At 38.1% G+C, this 21,514-nt stretch overlaps 1 protein-coding gene across 6 annotated transcripts in view; it reads left to right on the forward strand.

The window, feature by feature from the left end:
• Nucleotides 1-12,373, forward strand: part of ALG9 (ALG9 alpha-1,2-mannosyltransferase) — a 104,847-nt gene extending 92,474 nt beyond the window's left edge. For 5 of the 6 annotated variants that reach the window (XM_019715284.3, XM_088791460.1, XM_019715286.3 and 2 more), the window contains 2 exons: nucleotides 8,860-8,978; nucleotides 9,249-12,373. In XM_019715284.3, coding sequence (XP_019570843.3) covers nucleotides 8,860-8,978; nucleotides 9,249-9,289 — 160 coding nt within the window. In that variant the 3' untranslated portion in view covers nucleotides 9,290-12,373. The remainder of the gene's footprint in view (nucleotides 1-8,859; nucleotides 8,979-9,248) is intronic. The other variant, XM_019715285.3, reaches the window with a different exon arrangement.
• The last annotated feature ends 9,141 nt before the right edge of the window (nucleotides 12,374-21,514 follow it).

Genomic DNA, 21,514 nt, shown 5'->3' on the forward strand with positions numbered 1-21,514 from the left:
CGAACTATCAGCTAATTATGCTATTCAGGCAATTGCTTTGTCCAGGTCTGTTTCATCCTTGAATCACTTGAGTGACTTGCTCACTGGGAGAAGTATTTCAGTTGCCATGATAGAGGCACATATTTTACATCTCCTTAAATTATGCTGCCTGTACTTCCCTAGGACAATCCTTTGGCATTTCACAGTATTACAGGCATTGTCGTATGAGTTTTGATAGGCATTAGTTTTGTTCTAATTTGTGATTCAGTCTGATCTGTGTTTTCGTGTGTATGAATGTGTACACATACATTATTCCAATGCTCAACTGCTCTTTTCAAAGGCAAATAACCAATTTGATTTTCCTTTTTCCAGCAATTATACAATATAACAATTTAAAAGGCCTAGTCATGCTTAACATGTTAAAGCTATTGATGGTAAAGAAATTAACCTAGAACAGTAGCTATAGTGTTAGAAACGAACAATTCAACCCAACTTGTTCTTTTGGTTTGAAAAAAAAAAAATCACAGAATCTTCCCATCCCAGCTCAGGGGTGTGTGTATTGACTGTTTCCTCACTTAATCTTCTAGAAGAAATTAGTGGCTTTAGGTATTAACGATAGATAATGCTATTAAAGATCACAAGCACAATCTGCAGGAGAAAAGGGGGTTCATCTTATAACAAGGATTTTTCTAGTACCAAGCTCTGGTGATAAATAGATTCTTCTTAGCTTCTCCTATATTTCGTCCCACCTTTTATATCGTTTTGTGTTCAGCCTTAACTAGAAATGCCTCCTTGCTTCTTGAACACATTATCTAGAATTTGATGCTGAATTTCTTATTGTTGTACACTGAGGAAGAATGGCAGGATGCGTCTTGGATCTCCTAATGAATCCAGGTCAGACCTATGTTTGTCCTTAGCAAGATGGTTATTCCACACCACACATTCAATTGGACTTTGAATTCCTCACTGAGAGTAGGAACGCCCTCTGTCCATCATTGTATTCCTGGCACTTAACCCACTGCTTGACATGAGGCTCAGTCAGTCACTTGTGGTTGAACTGAATTGAATTGAACTCATATCTCATTTGTATAGAATCCCTCCTTTGCTCTCTTCATCAGCCTTCCCTCCCTCCCTCCCTCCCTTCTCCTTCCTTCCATCCACCCATCCATCCAACTTTTGTTTTTCAGCACTTACTATGTGCCAGACACTGTAAATGAAACAGACATGGTCCCAGAAATCTGGGGTGGGGAGGGCAGACAATCGACAAGTTCACCAACAAATAAATATATAATTACAAATTATGAAGCGTAATGAAGAAACACGCAGGGTACACTGAGAGAGATTAAGTGATAGAAGTGGTTTCCTAGGATGGTTGGAAGACCTCTCAAAGGTAATATTTAAGATGAGGAATAAAAAATGATACAGACTTAATGATGAGAAAAATGGTGGAAAAGTGTTTCAGGCAGGGGGGGAAGCATATGCAAAGACCCTAGGGTAAGAAAGAACTTGTAATTTTGAAGAACTGAGAGAAGGCTAGTGTGGGAGCGTAGGGGGCACTTAATCTTCTAGAAGAAATTAGTGGCTTTAGGTATTAACGATAGATAATGCTATTAAAGATCACAAGCACAATCTGCAGGAGAAAAGGGGGTTCATCTTATAACAAGGATTTTTCTAGTACCAAGCTCTGGTGATAAATAGATTCTTCTTAGCTTCTCCTATATTTCGTCCCACCTTTTATATCGTTTTGTGTTCAGCCTTAACTAGAAATGCCTCCTTGCTTCTTGAACACATTATCTAGAATTTGATGCTGAATTTCTTATTGTTGTACACTGAGGAAGAATGGCAGGATGCGTCTTGGATCTCCTAATGAATCCAGGTCAGACCTATGTTTGTCCTTAGCAAGATGGTTATTCCACACCACACATTCAATTGGACTTTGAATTCCTCACTGAGAGTAGGAACGCCCTCTGTCCATCATTGTATTCCTGGCACTTAACCCACTGCTTGACATGAGGCTCAGTCAGTCACTTGTGGTTGAACTGAATTGAATTGAACTCATATCTCATTTGTATAGAATCCCTCCTTTGCTCTCTTCATCAGCCTTCCCTCCCTCCCTCCCTCCCTTCTCCTTCCTTCCATCCACCCATCCATCCAACTTTTGTTTTTCAGCACTTACTATGTGCCAGACACTGTAAATGAAACAGACATGGTCCCAGAAATCTGGGGTGGGGAGGGCAGACAATCGACAAGTTCACCAACAAATAAATACATAATTACAAATTATGAAGCGTAATGAAGAAACACGCAGGGTACACTGAGAGAGATTAAGTGATAGAAGTGGTTTCCTAGGATGGTTGGAAGACCTCTCAAAGGTAATATTTAAGATGAGGAATAAAAAATGATACAGACTTAATGATGAGAAAAATGGTGGAAAAGTGTTTCAGGCAGGGGGGGAAGCATATGCAAAGACCCTAGGGTAAGAAAGAACTTGTAATTTTGAAGAACTGAGAGAAGGCTAGTGTGGGAGCGTAGGGGGCAAGGAGGAAAATGGCACGAGGTGAGGTGGAACAGGTAAGCAAGGGCTCGATATCCTAGGGCTTTGTAGGCCATGAGGAAGAGTTTGCATTTTGTTCAAGCGATTCTTTAGTTGCTGCTGAGTGAACAGAGATGCCTATAGATTTGGTTATGAATAGGGAAGTTGCTTTTGTTGTTTAGTTCCTTGGAATGTTGGATGGATAAAATGAAATAACATATAGTAAATGCTTATTCTATACCTATGCAACCCTCAGTGTTTGTCTTCTCTTTTGACTGTGTACATTATCACATTGAATTTCTGTACCAGCTGTTTAGTATTTACTATATGCTAAGTTATGGTTTACATATCATTCATATTCTGTTTCTCCCAACTGGATTGTTAGCTCTTTGAGAACAAAGACTTTTGTGTTTTCAGGGCCAACACACAAAGTACTACATACAGTAAGCACATAGGGGTTTTATTTGTTTATTTTAAGGAGTTGAGATTTACTTTACATAAAAATTTGTCTACTGGTTTTAAAGAATAATTACAATAATATACAGAGGGTGCCAAAAAAATGTGTACACATTTTAAGAAAGGTAAACATTGTATTAAAATTACGCTGATGGTAACCACTTTGAGCACCTCTTGTAATTGCAGAAGTCAAACGAGACTTGTATTCATCTTTTGTGATTGGTATGTATTATTACAAATTTTTTAAAAATGAAATTTACCTTTTTTAAAAAAAAACTTTTACTTAAGTGTGTTTTTCCAGGACCCATCAACTCCAAGTCAAGTAGTTGTTTCAATCTTGTGAAGGGTGCAGCTCCCAGTGGCCCATGTGGGGATCGAACTGGCAACCTTGTTGTTAACAGCATCAGGCTCTAACCAACTGAGCTAACTGGCTGCCCTGAATATTACAATTTTGATACAGTTTTTCCTTTCTTAAATGTGTATACAGGGGCCGGCCCAGTGGCTCAGGTGGTTGGAACTCCACGCCGGTCACTCTGAAGGCTGCCAGTTCGATTCCCACATGGGCCAGTGGGCTCTCAACCACAAGGTTGCTAGTTCGACTCCTCGACTCCAGCAAGGGTTGGTGGGCTCCGCCCCCTGCAACTAAGATTGAACACAGCCCCTTGAGCTGAGCTGCCGCTGAGCTCCTAGATGGCTCAGTTGGGTTGCCGGTTTCCACTCCCGCAAGGGATGGTGGGCTGTGACCCCTGCAACTAGCAACGGCAACTGGACCTGGAGCTGAGCTGCGCTGCGCCCTCCTCAACTAAGACTGAAAGGACAACAACTTGAAGCTGAATGGCACCCTCCACAACTAAAATTGAAAGGACAACAACTTGACTTGGAAAAAGTCCTGGAAATACACACTGTTCCCCAAAAAAGTCTTGTTTCCCTTCCCCAATAACATCTTCAAAAAACTAAGAAGAAGAAGAAGAAAATGTGTATACATTTTCTGGGCACCCCCTGTATTTCACCTACTTTTGTATATGTTTGAAATATTTTATTGTAACATGGAAAGTAAATTGTAAAACAAAGAAAAAATAAACAATATGGTGTAAAGTACAAAATAGAAGTTCTCTGCTGTATCATAGGGGCTGTATAATTTTTGTTTTTATTGATACTGCTAAAGTCGCCTTTCTAAGTAGCTGTGCAGTTTTCCACAGCTACTTAGAAAGGCAATTTCTTTCCTAATTCCTCACCAGTGTTTGATACTGTCAGACTGTTTAACTTTTCCAAACCTGAGTATTGAAAAATTATATCTAGATTTACATTTTCCTGATTACTGGTAGTACTGAATATTATTTCATATGTTTATTGGCCATTTACATTTCTTTTCTCTGTTCATATCCTTTGTCGTTTTTTTCTGTTCAGTTGTCTTCTTCTTGGTTTCAGGAACACTTTATATATTCTAGATATTAATCCTTTGTTATATATATTGCAAACATTTTGGTCCAGTCTGCTTTATCTTTTTACCTTTGTTTCAGCTTGCCTTTTGCATTCCACAATAATGTATAGTGGCCCTTCTTCCATTTCAGTCAGTATTTTTACTGGTGCTATGTCCCATGTATAGCCCAAGATGGTGTTCTGAAATTACCTTTTAGAACTTCTTGGTATGATCCATTAGCATACCAGGAAAAATAGTCAACACATCATTTACTGTCTTGGCCCAGTAGACACATTTTGTTTCTATATTTTTAGTTATTTTGTAGAAAACTCTAAAAAATAAGAATAAAAGGATAGTAAAAAGAAAACTTGGTTTAAATTTTTGATAATTTAAATGTAGCAACCCCAAATCTTTATTCCATATTCACCTAGTTTTGAAATGGACACCTCTGAATGCAACTAACTGCTCAACAGCTGTCATGCATGAACCTGGAATATATCCATCTTGAAAATACTGATTCTGTACTTCAGATATATCTTTAATAGGTTCTAGCTTATATCCTTTGGGAGTTCTTGCACTTGTATCATAAAAATGTGAAATTAAAGAATTTTTTGAAAGCTTTAATGGCTCATAATTTTGTCAAAGAAAGGACAGCTATCTTTTTTGCTCTATAATTCACACATTTTTATTTTTAGACTTGTAAACAATTAAAAATGATCAATCCATTGAATTTTTTTCTTTATCATCTATATCCTTCTAACTACTTTTGTATATGAACCTGCTTTCAGCATTTGTCCACTTAGGAACTGTATCAAATAATACTTGGCACATAGACATCATAAAAGATGAAAGAATATGGTCATATGCCCTTTTAGCATAACAGTATGGTGTAGGTTCTTGTTGCAAAATATCACATGATGAAGTCTTTCCTGTTTGTTGACTAACTAACTGAATGAGACTACCTTATTTCCTTTTTGTTCTTAGAAATATATTGTTCACTCCTCAGTTCTTGAGTTTGAGAAAATTCATCTAGTATGTTGTCATCTGAAGACACATAGTCTGAAATTTTGCTTATATGATCAGTTTCACCATCATCATTAGAATCTTGAGTACTGCTGTTTGTCTCTTTGCATTCATCTTCTGTTTTGTCTAATAATTGTGAAGTGTCTTCCTCTATCAATTTTCTTCTCATTGCCATTATGGACAGAAAACTTAAAAATGTGAATTCTGAACTGTGTTCAATGAAAGTGAAAAACAGACTACAAAGATAGTCTTCAGTCTTATACTTTATTTAAAGATGATTCAACACTGAGCAATGCAGTAAGAAAATTGAAGGATAATGTAATACTAGTGATTATTTTACTTTTGCATCCTTTTTGATGATTTCATCATTTTCTTTTTTCTTGTTATTTTAGTCTTTTTTTTTTTTTTAAAGCATAGTTGTAAATAATCTAAGATACCGGAAAAAATAAGACCACTAAGATCCTATAATATAGCTTAAATTTATAAAAGGTTACAGTGGATCCAAATGGTAATTATAAGATAGAATGAGTTTTATTCTGTTTTTTAAAATAAGTATAGTTTCTCATTTTCAATTTTTCTGATGTACCTCCAAACAGTTTTCCATAGTGGCTGCACCAATCTGCAGTTTCACCAGCAGTGCATGAGGGTTCCCTTTTCTCCACATCCTCATCAGCACTTGTTTGTTGATTTATTGATGATAGCCATTCTGATAGGTGTGAGGCAGTATCTCATTGTGTTTTTTATTTGCATTTCTCTAATGATTAGTGAGGTTCAGCATTTTTTCATATGTTTGTCCTCTTTAGAGAAATGTCTCTTCATGTCCTCTGTGCATTTTTAATTGGGTTGTTTGTTTTTTTGGTGTTAAATTGTATGAGTTTTTTAAATAAATTTTAGATATTAACACCTTATCAGATGTATCGTTGGCAAATATCTTCTCCATTTCAGTAGAATGCCAAATTTGTTTTATTGATGGTTTTCTTTGCTGTGAAAAAACTTTTTAGGTTGATGTAATCCCACATGTTTTTTTTTTTCTTTTGCTTCCTTCCGTTACCAAGGGTAGTGTCTGCAAACTTTCTTCCTATATTTTCTTCTAGGAGTTTTATGGTTTTGGGTTGTACATTTAAGTCTTTGATCCATTTTGAATTTATTCTTGTATATAGTGTAAAGATTTTGTAGGGGGTCAGATGGCACTTGTCTTGTTAGGGAGACCACTTCATGGACTGTGTAGATGTCTGACCACTGCGCTGTCCACCTGAAGCTGAAGCTGAATAATACTGAATGTCAACTATAATTTTATATATATATACATATATATATATGTATATATATATAAAATTATAGTTGACATATATAAAATTATAGTTGACAAAATTATAGTTTTTATATATATATATATATATATATATATATATATATATATAAAATTATAGGCCATATATATATATATATATATATATATATATATATATATATATATATATGGTCACGGGATGTGGACTACAGCATAGGGAAGATAGTCAATGGAATTGTAACAGCTATATATAAGGGGTAGTAGATTTGGGAAGGGAGGTTATCACTTTGTGAGGGGTGTAAATGTTTAACTATTGCAGTGTCTTATACACCTGAAACTAATAATAAAATAAAATAAAATAATTTCTCTTTGTTTTTTTGAATACTCTAAAAGAATAAAATTATGGAATAACAACCCTCCCAAATAGTAAGGAATTTTTCCAAAAAGAAAGTCAAACACTAAATTTGGGCCCAGTGGCCCTAATGTTATACCAAGGACTGAGTCGACTAGAATTATATGCTGACTATATTAATGAAGCTTTTATTGTGGAGTCAACTGGAAGGGAAATGACACTGAATTAGTTTTAGCCTTTCTTTACTACATTTAAGCTTACAGGAGTTTGCTGTAGCTTACAGCTTTCTGTTCTGACCTTCCCCTTATCTGTGCAGCATGGACAGAAAGAATAAATTAACTTCTTTTTGACTGAGGTAGGTGCTTCCTCCTCCTGTTCATTTTGTTTGTGGGAGCCCTGCTTTATCTCGTGTGTGTCTATTCTAAGCCTGTTTTCTCTATCAGCCCTTGAGCTGTTAGCTGTTGAAGTGAAGTGCATCTCTGTTGAGCACAGAGCACTGCCAGTGTCCCAGTTGGGCAGAATCTCTAAGAGGTGTGTATGCCAAGCACGATATCATTGTGTGCAGGCATTGCAGGAGTCTGCCAAGCCCAGGGATATGCTGCCAGTACAAATGCCACGTTGACATGACATTTACAAGTTTAGAATCTGGAAAAGGACTGGCAATGAACACCCTTCAGCTTCCTCATTTAGGGTGGCAGTAACTGGGCCAACTTTGGATTTTTAGACTCAGAAATCACAGTCAAGAGGTAATATTTGATAGAGAATTTGAAACTATCACTGCCAGTTATCTTGAGGAAGTCATGAATCCTGTTAGCCTGTTCCTGGGATGCAGGATAAACCATAGTGGTTGAGTACAGACTCTAGAAATCAAATCTAGATTTGAATGAGGGCTCTGTCACTTATTGTGTGACCCTGAGCAATTTATTTAATTTATGTAAGCCTCAGTTTACCCTCTATAAAATAAGAATATCACTTTCCTCCTAGGGTTTTGGATAGATTAAATAATATCTTTAAAAGTGTAAACACTTTTCCTAGTGCTTGTCCAATGCTAAGTGTTCAATAAATGTGAAGTATTTTTCATATTCTTCAGAAACTCATGAAAAATTCGGGTTTTCATCTATTCCTATATTTTAATAACGACATGTACCTGGCAAGTTAAAAAAAAAATATATATATATATATATATATTTTATATTTTATATATATATATATAAGTTAAAAAAAAATATATATATATATATATATATATATATATATATATATTTTTTTTTTTTTTTTTTAACTTGCCAGGGACATGTCATGGCATGAGCTCATATGTAAGACTTTCTCTTTGACTTAAGAATTGGTGGAACACAATGCACAAGAAGTCTAGGACGTAGTTTTCTTTACCTCTCTAGGAAAATTTGAAGTTCAGGTCAGGGTCATTTGAGCATTTGGCATCTCTACAGTTTCTTATATGTAGAAACCATTGGGCATTAAGAATTTATTACAGTAAGAACAGTCCTTTGATTGGTCTGAAAGTTTCCTATGGTATATTCTAATGCAAAGTGAAGACCTAGCGCTATTTTGAAGGATATACTGTGGCTTGATAGGGAGACTGTCTTTTTGGTGGGGATAACAAGGTACTTGGTTTTGATTAAGTCTTTATCATGATCTAGTAGCTAAATAACAGGCTTTTGCTGCCTGTATAAAATATAACCCTCACCATAGCACTTATTTTATTTCCTTTAATCACTTCCAATACCATTATTAAATTCTCTCAAATGATAAAATTCTGTCTTTTTTTGTGCATCCTTGTTTTTCAGATCTTCCAAGCTGCTGCGGGCATTTTATGTCCCCTTCTTGTCAGATCGGTATACAGTGTATGCAAACTATACCATCCTCAAGCCCCGGAAAGCAAAGCCAATCAGGAAGAAGAGTGGAGGTTAGCAACATGCCTGTGGCCCCAAAGGACTACCATCCTGTTAACTAGTGATTCCACTGACAGGACTCCCTCCAAGTCATCTCTTGTAACGTGTGCAATAAAGGCCATCTGCCACAAATACGGGAACCTGGCTGCTTTGGGCCGGGTAGAGTCCACCACAGTCACGTCTCGCCTGTGTGTCTGTTCTGCATGTAACGTTTGTGTGGCTAGGCAGTGCAGGTAGATATAGCGCTCCACTTCTCATTGTTTTTCTTCTGTTCAATTATTTAGTAGACCGGAGAAGAGCAGAACCAACTCACGGGAAGAACTGAAAGTCCCTGAACTGGATGGCTGTGTTAGGCTGTTCTCCACACTCTGGCCTGGCATCCGAGAACTAGCAAGCCTCTCTTGGTCCATATGGGCTTCTCACCAAAGCTGTGTGGCAGCTCCTAGCAGACCTTCTTGTTCAAATCCTAGTACTGAAAATGAGCACAGCCCAGTTGCCACCCTACATGTCCTTTTCACCTCCAGCAAGACTAAGCTTCTCTGAAAGTACTTCACAGGACTAGGATCCTGTTCTGGAGATATCTCAGGAAAAAGGCAACTATTTGATGAAGTGTGACCTAATTTTGTTATATAGGATGCCTCTTATTTTCATTTTATTCCCTTTACAACAAACTAAATATACATATTCTATTGCATTCGAGACTTCCCTGTATAAAGATACCAACAGACCAGACTATAGTTATATAGGACATATTTGGAGAAATTTAATTCTACCAGTTGGTACGTTTGGATAATATCACATCTTTAAGTAATGTATTCTGAGGCCATTTCTGAGAAAATTGAGAATTTCCCTTTTTAAAACAACCCTCGTGAAAAAGACCAATGTATATTTACAGCACCTGTTTTTGAGTCTATGTGTTACAAAGCACATCCTGCATGGGGCAGTTCTTGTCAAATAGGCAATTATAAGGATCTCATTAAAGCGTAGTGAGTATATACTATTACCTTTACATACAGTATTTCATAGTTTACAAAGCACTTTCGCATTATCTCATTTGAACCTCAGTCACAGCATGAGGTAGGCAGAGCAAGTGGTTTTATCCCCTTTTTACAGATGAAGAAACTGAGACTACAGGGGGAGGTAAAGTGACTTGCCCAAAGTCACACAGCGATAAGTAATAACACTAGGACTAGAACCTAGGTTGCCTAACTTCTCGTCTATTGCTCTTCATTTCTCACTTGACTATGAAACCATACTTGAAAGAATGATGAGATTGGCCAGAGACCTGACTGATAATGTAACTTTCTATTTTAAGGAAGAACTTTATCTGTATTTCTTTGAGTTCTTTGGACCCTCTAGTCTGTCTGTTGGTTGGGCCATCACAGCAGGCTCTGTGGTTACAGCCTGGCTGGTGGCAGGGAAGCAGCGCTCATGTTTAGAAGTCATGCTCCTTTGTAAGCCACACAGGATCCAGTATCAGTTCCACTTCTGTAGTCAATCTGGGGTCACATTACAGGTGCCTTATTTCCCTAAGGGTAATTGTGTCTAGTATCTGCAAATAGATTGAATCTATTTTACAGTTTCCATATTTTTTTCAAAGAGAAGGGCTTTTCAGTAGGAACTGATCCCAAGAGAGGAGAGAAGTGATAAGGGAAGAAATGGCTAGTCACCATATAAAAAGTCTCCCTTTTAGGAGCCCCTCTAAAGGAATATATGGGATGGGGTTGAAGCACTGGAGAGGAATAGGTCTCGACAGTGTAGAATGATAACTGGAGAGTGAAGCAAAACGGGTCCCACTTGCTGCACATTTCTGACTATGGGAGAGAGAATTTTCAGTGAAATATCTTGCCTTCCCTGCATTAATAGTGCACGGTCCTTCCCAGTGGCTAAAGCCCTGTACTTTTTGCAGAGGTAAATAGGAGAGTTCAGTAACGGAGATCCATGATGAGTGGCTTTTTTCTAATCAAAGGGGTGCAGTGCTGATTTATTTTATCATCTTGCATGTAAAAAAAAAATGTTTTCTGAGCAAGAACTTAACGGTAATATAGCACAAAAAAGGTCATGACTGAAGCAGGGATTCCATGGGAATATCAGTTCATATCCTTTTTAAAACCTGATTTTGGGTTTCTCTGTTCTATATATATATCTTCAGTAACAGCACAATAAATTGCTCAACACTGTGCCAAATGCTATAGGTAAGGGATGGAAAAATGAATGGTTTTGTTATGACGGTGTTTTTCATGTGATATTATATAAACTCATTTAAAAATCACCATCTCAGCAATCCAGGGAGGTTAGCTTTCCTTGGGAAAAGAGTTTCAAAACACCTGGTCAGAGTAACATTTCTCCTCCAGAGAATCGATGTGCAGCATGAACTGACTGCCCAGGTACTTTCTTTCATAGATTGTTGAGTATCAAGGGCTGAAGAACTACAGATTGTTTATAATCACCTTTGACTATGGAGCTGAGTGAGGGAGTAGGTATCCCGGGCAATACCGGGACTCTCTCATCTCTAGATCTTAAGCAGCCTTATCTGAACCCCAGATTTATGACACTGAGTCCCATTACTAAACCAGACTGTGTAGTGGGCATCTATTATCACAGTTTACCTGTCACCTCGTAGGTGTCATCTGATAAGAAAGACTCATCATTTCAATCTCTTGGGATAGTCACAGAGAATTGAGGCCCATACTCTTTATTACTGAATTCAAGTTTAGAAACAGATTGTCTTAAATCAAGGTGGTTCTTGATGCCAACCATTTATTTGGGTCATTTTTCCTAGCTTGGAGTTCTGGGAAAGAACCTTGAAAATCCCACATGATTCTGCAGCATTAGATCTGGAAATGACCATTTGGGCAGAGCACCAATGGCAATCCTTTATTGTGTTTTGCATTTCATGGGATTTATTGAAATAAGACCTTGCTGTGATTGTATCATCTTCTGGCCAGTGTCAGGCAGCTGTGCTTTTAATTTGGTTAATTTTATTTTCTCTGAAGAGGCAAAAGAGGCACAGTTTAATCTTTGTCTCCACAGGCATATTAAAGCTCATGTGTTAATTCATTCTTACGCTCCTACATTAAATTAAATGCCTTGGGTAAATGGATAAACGGACATGTGTTGAGTTTTAATTTTTTGCAAGGGAACATCAGACATCCGTATGGTATTGTATTTCACAGGCTCTCTGGTGTTTCAGTAAATCTAAATGAAGGTTGCCTTCAATTTTTCCAATATGTATAACCATGTGATTCATGCTGCAAATGAAATCAGGAAGCAGTAAAGCGCTGAAGCAAGAGTATTGTCCAGTTCATTTGTCTTCCTGATCCTTGTGCTTTATTTCACATGTCAATGTTTACATTCATACTTGTATTTTCTGTGAAAGAAAAAAATTAAATAAATCTTGGCAGTTTGATTTTCCTTTTCTTAAGGTGATATTTTCTCTTTCTTTGGTGGAGACTGGAAACTAAAAGAGCTCAACTCCTTCCATCTACCCCACTCCCACCCTTGTGTATGAACCTGCCTTCTACAAGCCAAGTGGCTCAGACTATTTATTCTCAAAAGTTTAGGAAGAAGCCTTTGAGAAACCCAGTGAGGATTAGTTTTATTCTGTGGAAAAACCAAGTACAGTAGGAATTACGCAGTGTGTCAATGTTGTACATAAAAGAGAGAATTTCTGGGTTCATCTTACGATTTTGGATTAAGAATCTCCATCATGTGAGAGTCTGAAGAAATATAGAAATGTGGATCTGTAATATCTAACATTTAGGTAATTTCTCCCTTTGTGGGGAGTTGTTGGGAGCAAGGAAACTTTTCTTTGTGAATGAATTCCGAATATCATTCTTACACCTTGCACCTTATAGCCAATACCTTGTACCCATCTGGTTTTATACCATTGGTTGTCAGTTTTCTTCCCATACGACCCCAAATGCCCATGAAACTTAGTTTGATTTCTTTCTGCCAAGTTATTTTAGAGAAGGATGCTTTATGAATATAATTGTTTTTCCCTATCTAGAAGGTCATACTTCCCTCTGTTACTTTTACTTATAGGGCTAGCTTGAGTCTCCCTCTCTCGTAAGAAGTCTCTAGACTCATACCCCTGTGGTTACTTCTTTTCCTTAACCCTCTTCAGTACCTAGTGTCTCTACTAAAGGTACAGAACCTAACATGCAACCCTTGTAAATCTGTCTCTCAAGAGCATCGCTGGCACATCTGGGGGCAAAGACTGTCACACTTCTGTGTATTCCCAGGGCTCGACATAGTTCCCCGAGCATAGTGGGCTTTACCTGTTTATTGACAACAAAAGAGAAAAGTAAAAAGAAACTTGCAACTAATATACAGCTATAGTTTTCAGTTTGGCAGATTTCTAGGCCACAGAAAATATAGCAAGTTCATAAGTCCTCTAAAACTCAAAGAGTGATTTGCAAGATGTGAATGAGATTCGATAGTGTGTATATTTCAGGAGTTCTGAAGTACACAGGTTTTCACATGAAGGCAGAATCCTCAGAGTACCTTCTAAAAAGAGAGTGGGTACCTTCATTGAAGTTTTCTATTATTACTTGATTTTGGAGGGTCAGACTTAGCCCAGGAGACCTTCTAAATGAATGTGGGGCAGAAAGCCTGTCCTCCAAGGGTGAGGAGGTGCTCTGTTCCTACCAACTACATGCCCTGCTAGGAAAAAGAAATCCAATCGCAAGATGACTTTGTAGTGATATATTCTACAGTAATACGTAGCAAGTAGCAAGTGACTTAAAACTAAAAGCTGTTTTGGCTCCTTCAGCTACGGAGTTCAACATATGGGGTTCGACATAGCCCTCAAACTGAAACAAATTGTAACCAACAGATTTGATAAATGAAATGAGGGAAATCCAGATAAAGGATATGAGATTACAGAATTGCAGTGACACAGATAAACTGGGAACTCCTATTGTAGCTTCTTAGAATAAATTCTTGTGATTAAATTAACAATTGGGTTAAACAGCATTTTACCTGACTAGGAGCATTTTTTTTTAAATTTGAATCTTAAGGTATCTTCATAAAACACTTCAAGGTGGTAGGATTTTTTATTTTTTATTTTGCTTCTAGTTTCTGGGCTGCTTGTTCTGTCTTTACATGCCTGGAGTTAAAAGTATAAACCAGGTGACTCTCACTGGTCCTAACAGCCAAAAGATTGTGTGAGTCGAAACAAACTTCTGGCAAGCGTATTTTGCAGACTTACAACCATGGATTCCAGCCATTACCTGCCTTACGAGAGTTCTTTTTTTCTTTCATTTGCCTGCAGAACCAGTATTTGGCAACTGGTGCCATTCGCCTATAATCTGCCAATTTTTACTTCTGAGTCCTAGGTTGCCCAGTGAAGGGTGTGCTTTTTGGTTTATTTTGCTACCTGCCTCAGCAGTGTTGTACTCAATGTTGGAGAAAATGTGACCTATACAGCAGTGATTCTCAACTAGAGCTGCATGAGAGAATCATCTGGGGACCCTTTAAAAACTTGCCACTATGTGTTTGACCCACCCCCACCCCCCAGGAATTCTGAGTTAGTGGCCAGAGATGGTCCTAGTTATCATTATTTTTAAAAAATGCCTTAGGTGATTTTTCTAATATTGAATGCTATTGGTATTAGAGACTGGAAGGCAAATAATCACACCAAAGATCAAAGATAAGTAGGCAAAATGTTTGATGTCCTTTTCCAGTTACAACACTTGGCTACCCAGGCCTCCATCTAGGCCTCTTCCCCTCCCCAACCCCTTTACCTTTTCCAGCCTATCAATCCTTCCCTGCCCTATCTCTCATTCTCACTGGGCTTTGCTTTCTGGGAAACAATTAACTAATATGGTACTGAAGTACACTAATGGATGTTAATAATTTACTGTAGTTCTCTTCCCATTGATCTCATCTCAGTATATCTGAATGATAACACATCTGGAAAACAGAATGGCTAATTTTGGCAATTTCCAGACCCATTCAAGGGCCATTTTACTTATTAGGTGGGAGGAGAGAGTTAGAGCGGGCAGATCCAACCTTCAGGAAGAGTGCCTGGCCTTGGAAGTTCAGACACTATTATTGGCACTGCTTGGCCTACTCAGATAAGGACCTGGGGCTGTCTTGAGCAGGAGAATGAAATATAAAATGTGTGGAGTTGTTAGGTCCTCTTGCTCAGGACATGCTGGGGGAGCCTGCTTTGTCGATTTTATATACTTAGCTCTGTTTATTTGAGACAAGTACAGTGAGGACTTCCCCTTGTTATTCTTCCACTGGTCTGCAGAGCTTCTCTGGACCTGCTGCTGTCCCCCTCAGACATGAGAGCAAAGGTTAATCTCATTTTGAGAGAAATGACCTGAAATGTGTTCACTCAACCAACAAGAAAACACCATGTTATCATTCAGGAATTGGTCTTTCTTCTTTTTCGTATCCTGTTAATATGTCTCTTAAGCCTCCCTGGTATTTCCTATAATACGTTCCCATTTTTTTCTTGCCAGTGAGATATTTGTGGAATTGTGTAGAAAGGGAGCTAGTTTTACCGTGCTACATTCATAAAAGACTCTTATGAATTTTTTTATCTTATCCCTTTCACCTTTCCTTGGGCCTTTTTCTTTAATTGTGTTCCCACAGTCTGTTATTGCCGGAAATATTCTGAAAAATAGCACCAATGTTTAAATTTGTTGCCATGTTGTTTTGGTTTTGTTTTTGTTTTACTCCCAAATATCACTCTTTCAGAGAATTGCTTGAGGCCTTGTCGGCAGTACCATCATAGAGTGTCCTGCAGAGGGCAGCCTATTCTCACTATAATTTTCAGAGCGCCTTTTCCTCCAGAAATCTAATTAGTTTCAGTATTTGCTGTTATTCTTGGGGTAAACTGAAATATCTGAGTTGCATTTCTCTAGACTCTTTATCCCTGCATTGCACTTTTACATTGTCATAATTGCAAAATTTTCCTGGAGAAAGCCATGCCCATAATTTATGGGGGATGGATCATCCAATCACATTGATTCCCTGGCTGGTAAATGATCCAGGTCAAGTCTCACTTAATTTCAGTTCCATTTGACATGGCATTGATGCTATTCATAGGCATAAAAGGTATGTGTTTGGTGGAGTGGGGGAAGCAACTACTTTTAGGTGTAATTACCCGCCATTTGTCCACTTTCAAGGTTCCAAACATGAGCAAACCATGTCATACACACAGTCTTAACTTTGCCTCTGCTAACTTATTGATACCGTCAAAGCAACCCAAACGATATATGACTGTCCAGGGTTCTCCCCTCTGCCAGAAGCCAACATATCTGCCAGTAATAGCATTTAGCAGGGACTGGACCTTATAAAGTAAAATGCCTTGGAATACCTTTGATTGTTCATCATGATGAGGTCAGTCATAGGGTGAAAAGCAAACGTTTGCAGAAGGTAGTAGAATTTGCATTTAAAAGTGGAGGGTATCCACTTAGGCAGATTTAGGCCTTAAGGAAAAGACAAAGTCAGCTCTGATATAGAAGGAGATTCCCTCCTTTATGTGTGTAACATCTGATAGATACCCTCCTTTGAACTCTGTCTTAGGGGGATGTATCCCAATACATTGGGATTTGGGTTTTTTGTTGTTATTTTGAGGTGTTTTTCTGTTTTTCTTTTTTATACCCTCTAGATTGTTGTATTTTCTCTGTGGAGAAATAATATGAATAAAAGCTAACATTTTTTAAGCTTTTACTATCTGTTATAAATGTTTCAAGTAACATTTTTTTCCTCACAAAATCCAACAACCATATGAGGTAGGTAACTATTAAACTATCCTCTTTTTAAAGATGAGGAAACTGATGCTCAGAGATATTAAATGTCTTGCTCAAGATTATCTAGGCAGAAAGTTGCATACCTGGAATTTAAACTCAAGTGGTCTGTCTGACTCCAGACCTTCTCTCTTATCCATGACCTTATACTCCCTATTTTATGACCTCTTTGACGTACACAGCGCTTGACCTTTTTTGAATGTTATGTTGAAGTATCTGGAATGATCAGATGGGCAGGGATAAGAATAGGATCTAGTTGAAGTTGTTTCACTTTTTTTAACCACATTCTTAATCTGCTTCCAGTAATCACAGCCTAAGGTTATCCTTCTAAAACAGAGTACACAGATTCAGTCTTTGTAGGGGCTTTTCTAGACTACTGGGGGTCCCCAGCTAATTTTAATCACAGATCCGAAAAGGAGCTGATTTCCTGAAGTCCTAGAAGTTAGTGGAAATTCCAGTTTCTGATTACAGTCCCAGCTGAATTTCTGTTGGGATGTGAGGGGCGTGTCCAGGGGGCCTTGGCACTGGTTCTTTCTTGCTCCTATGTCCTTTTTCCTAACAGTTCTGCTGTACATATCACAAAAGGAAGTGGTAAAGAATACCATCCTCAGGGAAACACCACAGGGAAAACCTTTCAGGGGACAAGGAATATTTTAAGTAATCCCTGCCTTTGCTAAATCAAACCTCTGTCTAGTTGGAGTCTGGGGACAGTGTGCCCAGATGCTGAAAGCTACTACTTACGTTGGCAGTCTAGTATAAGACATGTTGATAAGGGCTTTCAAAAATAAAAGAAGGAAATATGAACAGTATGCCATGGACATAGCAGGGCTAGACAGGGAATAGCTGGCAGGAAGGGGCTATTATCCACATCTGTGGATGCCATGGGGAAGACCAGCCAGGGGGAGGCAGTGTCCAATCTACGGTATAGTAACCAAGAGCCAAAAGGTTGTTTGAATAAGTAACAATTTTCATGGTTCAGAATTCAAAAAGCCCATGTGCAATGCAGTAGCCTGGACTGGGTCCTGAAACAGAAAAGACATTGGTGGAAAAATGGGTGAAATTTGAGGAAAATCTAGAGTTTAGTAAATATTAAAAAAAAGTAAATGAGCAAAAGGACAAATGGATGTATTGTACACTGAAAAATCTCCCTTCCATTTCTGTTCCCCAGGTACCCAGTTACTTTTCCGTAATCAACCACTGTAATTAGTCATATGTGTCCTTCTAGAGATTCTTTTCATGCCTATACAAGCACATCTGTATGCATTCTGTTTTACAAAAATGGTAAGATACAGTATGCTGGCACTTGCTTTTTAAAAAAATCTGAAGATATTTTAATAGGAACAATCTATTATTTCCAAACATTTTCAGCTTAAATTACACCCCACAATTTCAATAACAGTGTGTGACTTGCTTTTCATTTAACCCTGGAAGAAAGGGTTTTTGTTGAGCTGTGTATAGCATCTGGCAGGATCACCAGGGTTCTGACCTAAACATTTTAGAGCCCATAATAGATGTCAAAGGCCGACTTTTGAGAAAGGTTGCCATGCCTGTGTGATCTCCAGGTTTGCTGTAGTTTGAATCTACCCTTGTGGTTAGAAGAAGGACTAATTCTGTTCTTGGGGGATCAGGGGCCTGCACACCTTGAGCATAGATCTCCAGAGGTTTTCTGTTTGGTGTTTGGGTCGGGCATCAAATTCAGTGAGCCTTTGGTAATCAATAACATAACTTCTAATATTTGCATAGTGCTTTCTGTTTGCAAAGAACTTTACCTTATGGATCTTATTAATCACAACAACCCTAAGAGAGAAGTAAGGTTAAGATTTGCCCCTATTTTACCGATGAAAAAAATCTTCTGGAAGGCTTGCAGTCAGGTCTTCTAACTCTAAATCACGTCCTCTTTTCATCCTTTCACACTGGTTCTCTTTGTTGCCAAAGCTCAATTCACTGGAATGTTTTCTTACCTGTTTCTACTTCCTCAGTAGATAATAACTATTAATGGCACATATTTGAGGGCTTACTCTTGTCAGGCACTAATCTAAGCATTATATATGAATGATTTAATCTTACCATCTCCATAAAGTACGCTTTAAAACCCCCGCTGTACAGATGCAGAAACCAAGATTCGGAGAGGTTATTTGCTCAAAGTCACACAACTTGTCATTGGTAGAGCTGATGTGTCAATCTAGGTCTTCCTGACTCCAAGGTATATTCTGTTAACCATTTTATATGCTGCCCTACATCAGAACTGACTGTCCCATTTCTTCGATTTGCTCAGAAAATTCAAGGAAACTTTTGCTCTGAAAATCCAATACTTTTCTTATATATAGTGATAAACTGTGGCATGGACATAGAGGATGAAGCAAAGAGTAGTAATAATTCCTGATTATGAGTTCTATAGCTTCTTCTGATTTATTGTGTAACTCCAGGTAAAGTCTCTTTCTCTTTGTCAAGTATTCCCAGTATAAAAATGGGATTAAAATTTGGTCACAAAGTAGAGAAGAGAAAGAAATGGAGATATTGAGGTGAAGTTGAAGAGTAAATATTTGAGTCCCATGGAATGGAGACATTCTTTGTGTAAATAGAAATGTGAAATATCATTAATGCTATGGTGATAATCACTACTTTTTAATGAATTAAATTCAAACCTGAGAATCAGTTTACCAGGGTTGTCTTGCTAAATGAAGATAGCTGGGAAATGCCAGCATGTGCCTCAGATTTTCTGTGCATGAACTGGATGACCCACCACTTCCTTGATGGCCTTTTCAATGGGATGACACTTCTGAGTCTGTCCCGAGATAATCACCTATATACTGTGTTCTCTCATGCATTGTGAGAAAGAGGCAAGCTTAGTAAATGTGAGGCAAGAGACGGGAGAGCACAATGATGTCATTCAGACTTGCTCAGGACTGACCCTTTTCTGTTACGGCACTGAGAGTGGTTACAAGCACAAGAGTTGATGGCGATTGATCCCATCTGCCTGTGCTGCACCTGACAGAAACTGGGCAAGTCTAACCCTGTCTTCCCTTGATTCACTGAATGAGTGAGCTGTACGTGGGTGTCAGAAGTCAGTGCTTTTGTGCCGAGAATGTCGTATTTTTTCCCGAGAGTTGCCTTACATCCACAACCTAATCTCAGCTGTTGCCTCTGGTGCTCCTTGGTCATTAATTTCTTGTGGTGTGTGTGGGACGTGGAGACCACAGGGAGCAATAGACAGGAGGGGAGAGGAAGGAAGGATGATATGGAAACAGCTCAGTGCCACAGTAATTGTAGCGCTTAGCTGATTATTTAGCAAAGGAGGGATCATTTTACTCTGGCAAAAACCACATCCAATAGGGACAGAATTGCTTATTGATAAGCAGTTATACCTGTCATTTGCTTTTGCTGGATAGAAGTGGCCTCCAAAGATTCTTTTCAGACTCTAACTGAGTAGATGCTTTTTTGTTGACATGGAAATTATTTTTGCAGATGAGCTTTTTAAATCAATGACCTTTGAACATCAGTGTACATTAGAATCACCAGGGGTCCAGGGTAAAATGTCTCAACCCATTCTCAGTGAATCTGATTCACTAGGTCTGGGATGGGGGCCAGGAATCTGCATTTTTAAACAAGCATCTTAGGTGATTCAGATAGTCAGTGGACCACACTCCCCAAAGACTGTCTTGTTCCAGTTTCCATTTGGCCCAGCTTTTGAAATAGCCTCTTTCTGCTGCAATCTGTTTGAATCACTTTCTTTATGAAAGGATTTATTAGCATCTCTGTGTTTACTACCTGTTTCATTCTCGTATTGTCACAGTAACTAGAGAGGGATCCAGAGGTGGTGAGCTCCATTTTACTGGGGGTGAGGGAGTGGGAGGTGGGATTGAGGCCCAGGGAGAAGTAGGTCACAATGAGTCAGAGACAGAGGTGGGAACTGAAGTCCAGAATTGATGACTCTAAAACCAGGCAATTTTCTGGGGCCTATTTTCTCAGCTTGTGATTTCATACTTAATCATAGTTATTCCATAGGTGTCCAATTCATTGTGCTTGGGTAAGCAAAGAATATTCGAGTTTTAAACAAAATCGTTCAGCATCAATCACTGTGCTAATTTTTGTTTAGCATATCGAGGCTTGGCTAAGCTCAACCTAACGTCTAGATGATGATATGTGTGGAACTGACTTAATGTGCTTCTCTCTGCGCTTGCTTCTTTAATCATTTCTGAAGACTTTTTACAAGTATAAGGGAACAGATTTCTGTTCTCCATGCCAATCGGAACCCTCTCTGATCTTCTAACTGGTAAAGTACTAAATAAAAAAGCCCTCAGTTTCTCAAACTTGAGTAGTATTTGAGTCCATTTCTAAAGACAAAAAAATCTTAAAAACTCAGTCAACTTAAACACAATGTTACTTAAATTTACAAAGTAGAAATTAATGTTCTTTTATTTATAGTTCTTATACAACTAAAACACCAAAATAGATTTACAAATGAAATAAAAATGAAACCGAAAAACTAATACAATTCATATTACTATTATAGTAATTTAACATGACAAATGATGTGTTTTGCTGAGATGAAATTAGCCCTTGTATTGTGACTATGGTATTGCCTACGCAAGCTCAGCTTCTTTTGAGTTCACTGTGCCACCAAATGACCTATGATCTCTTTTTTCAGTACATTTCTGTTAGAACTACTGTGACAGTGCAGTCCCCTGATGTCATTTCATTTTGTTCATGAAAACACTATTTTCATTATAAATTTACTTGTTTTTTTCTCATTATCCCAGAACAATAAAAGCAGCACTGAAACA

Source organism: Rhinolophus sinicus, chromosome 14 (genome assembly GCF_057876585.1).
Source record: "Rhinolophus sinicus isolate RSI-liver-muscle chromosome 14, RSI-T2T, whole genome shotgun sequence".
NCBI lineage: Eukaryota > Metazoa > Chordata > Mammalia > Chiroptera > Rhinolophidae > Rhinolophus > Rhinolophus sinicus.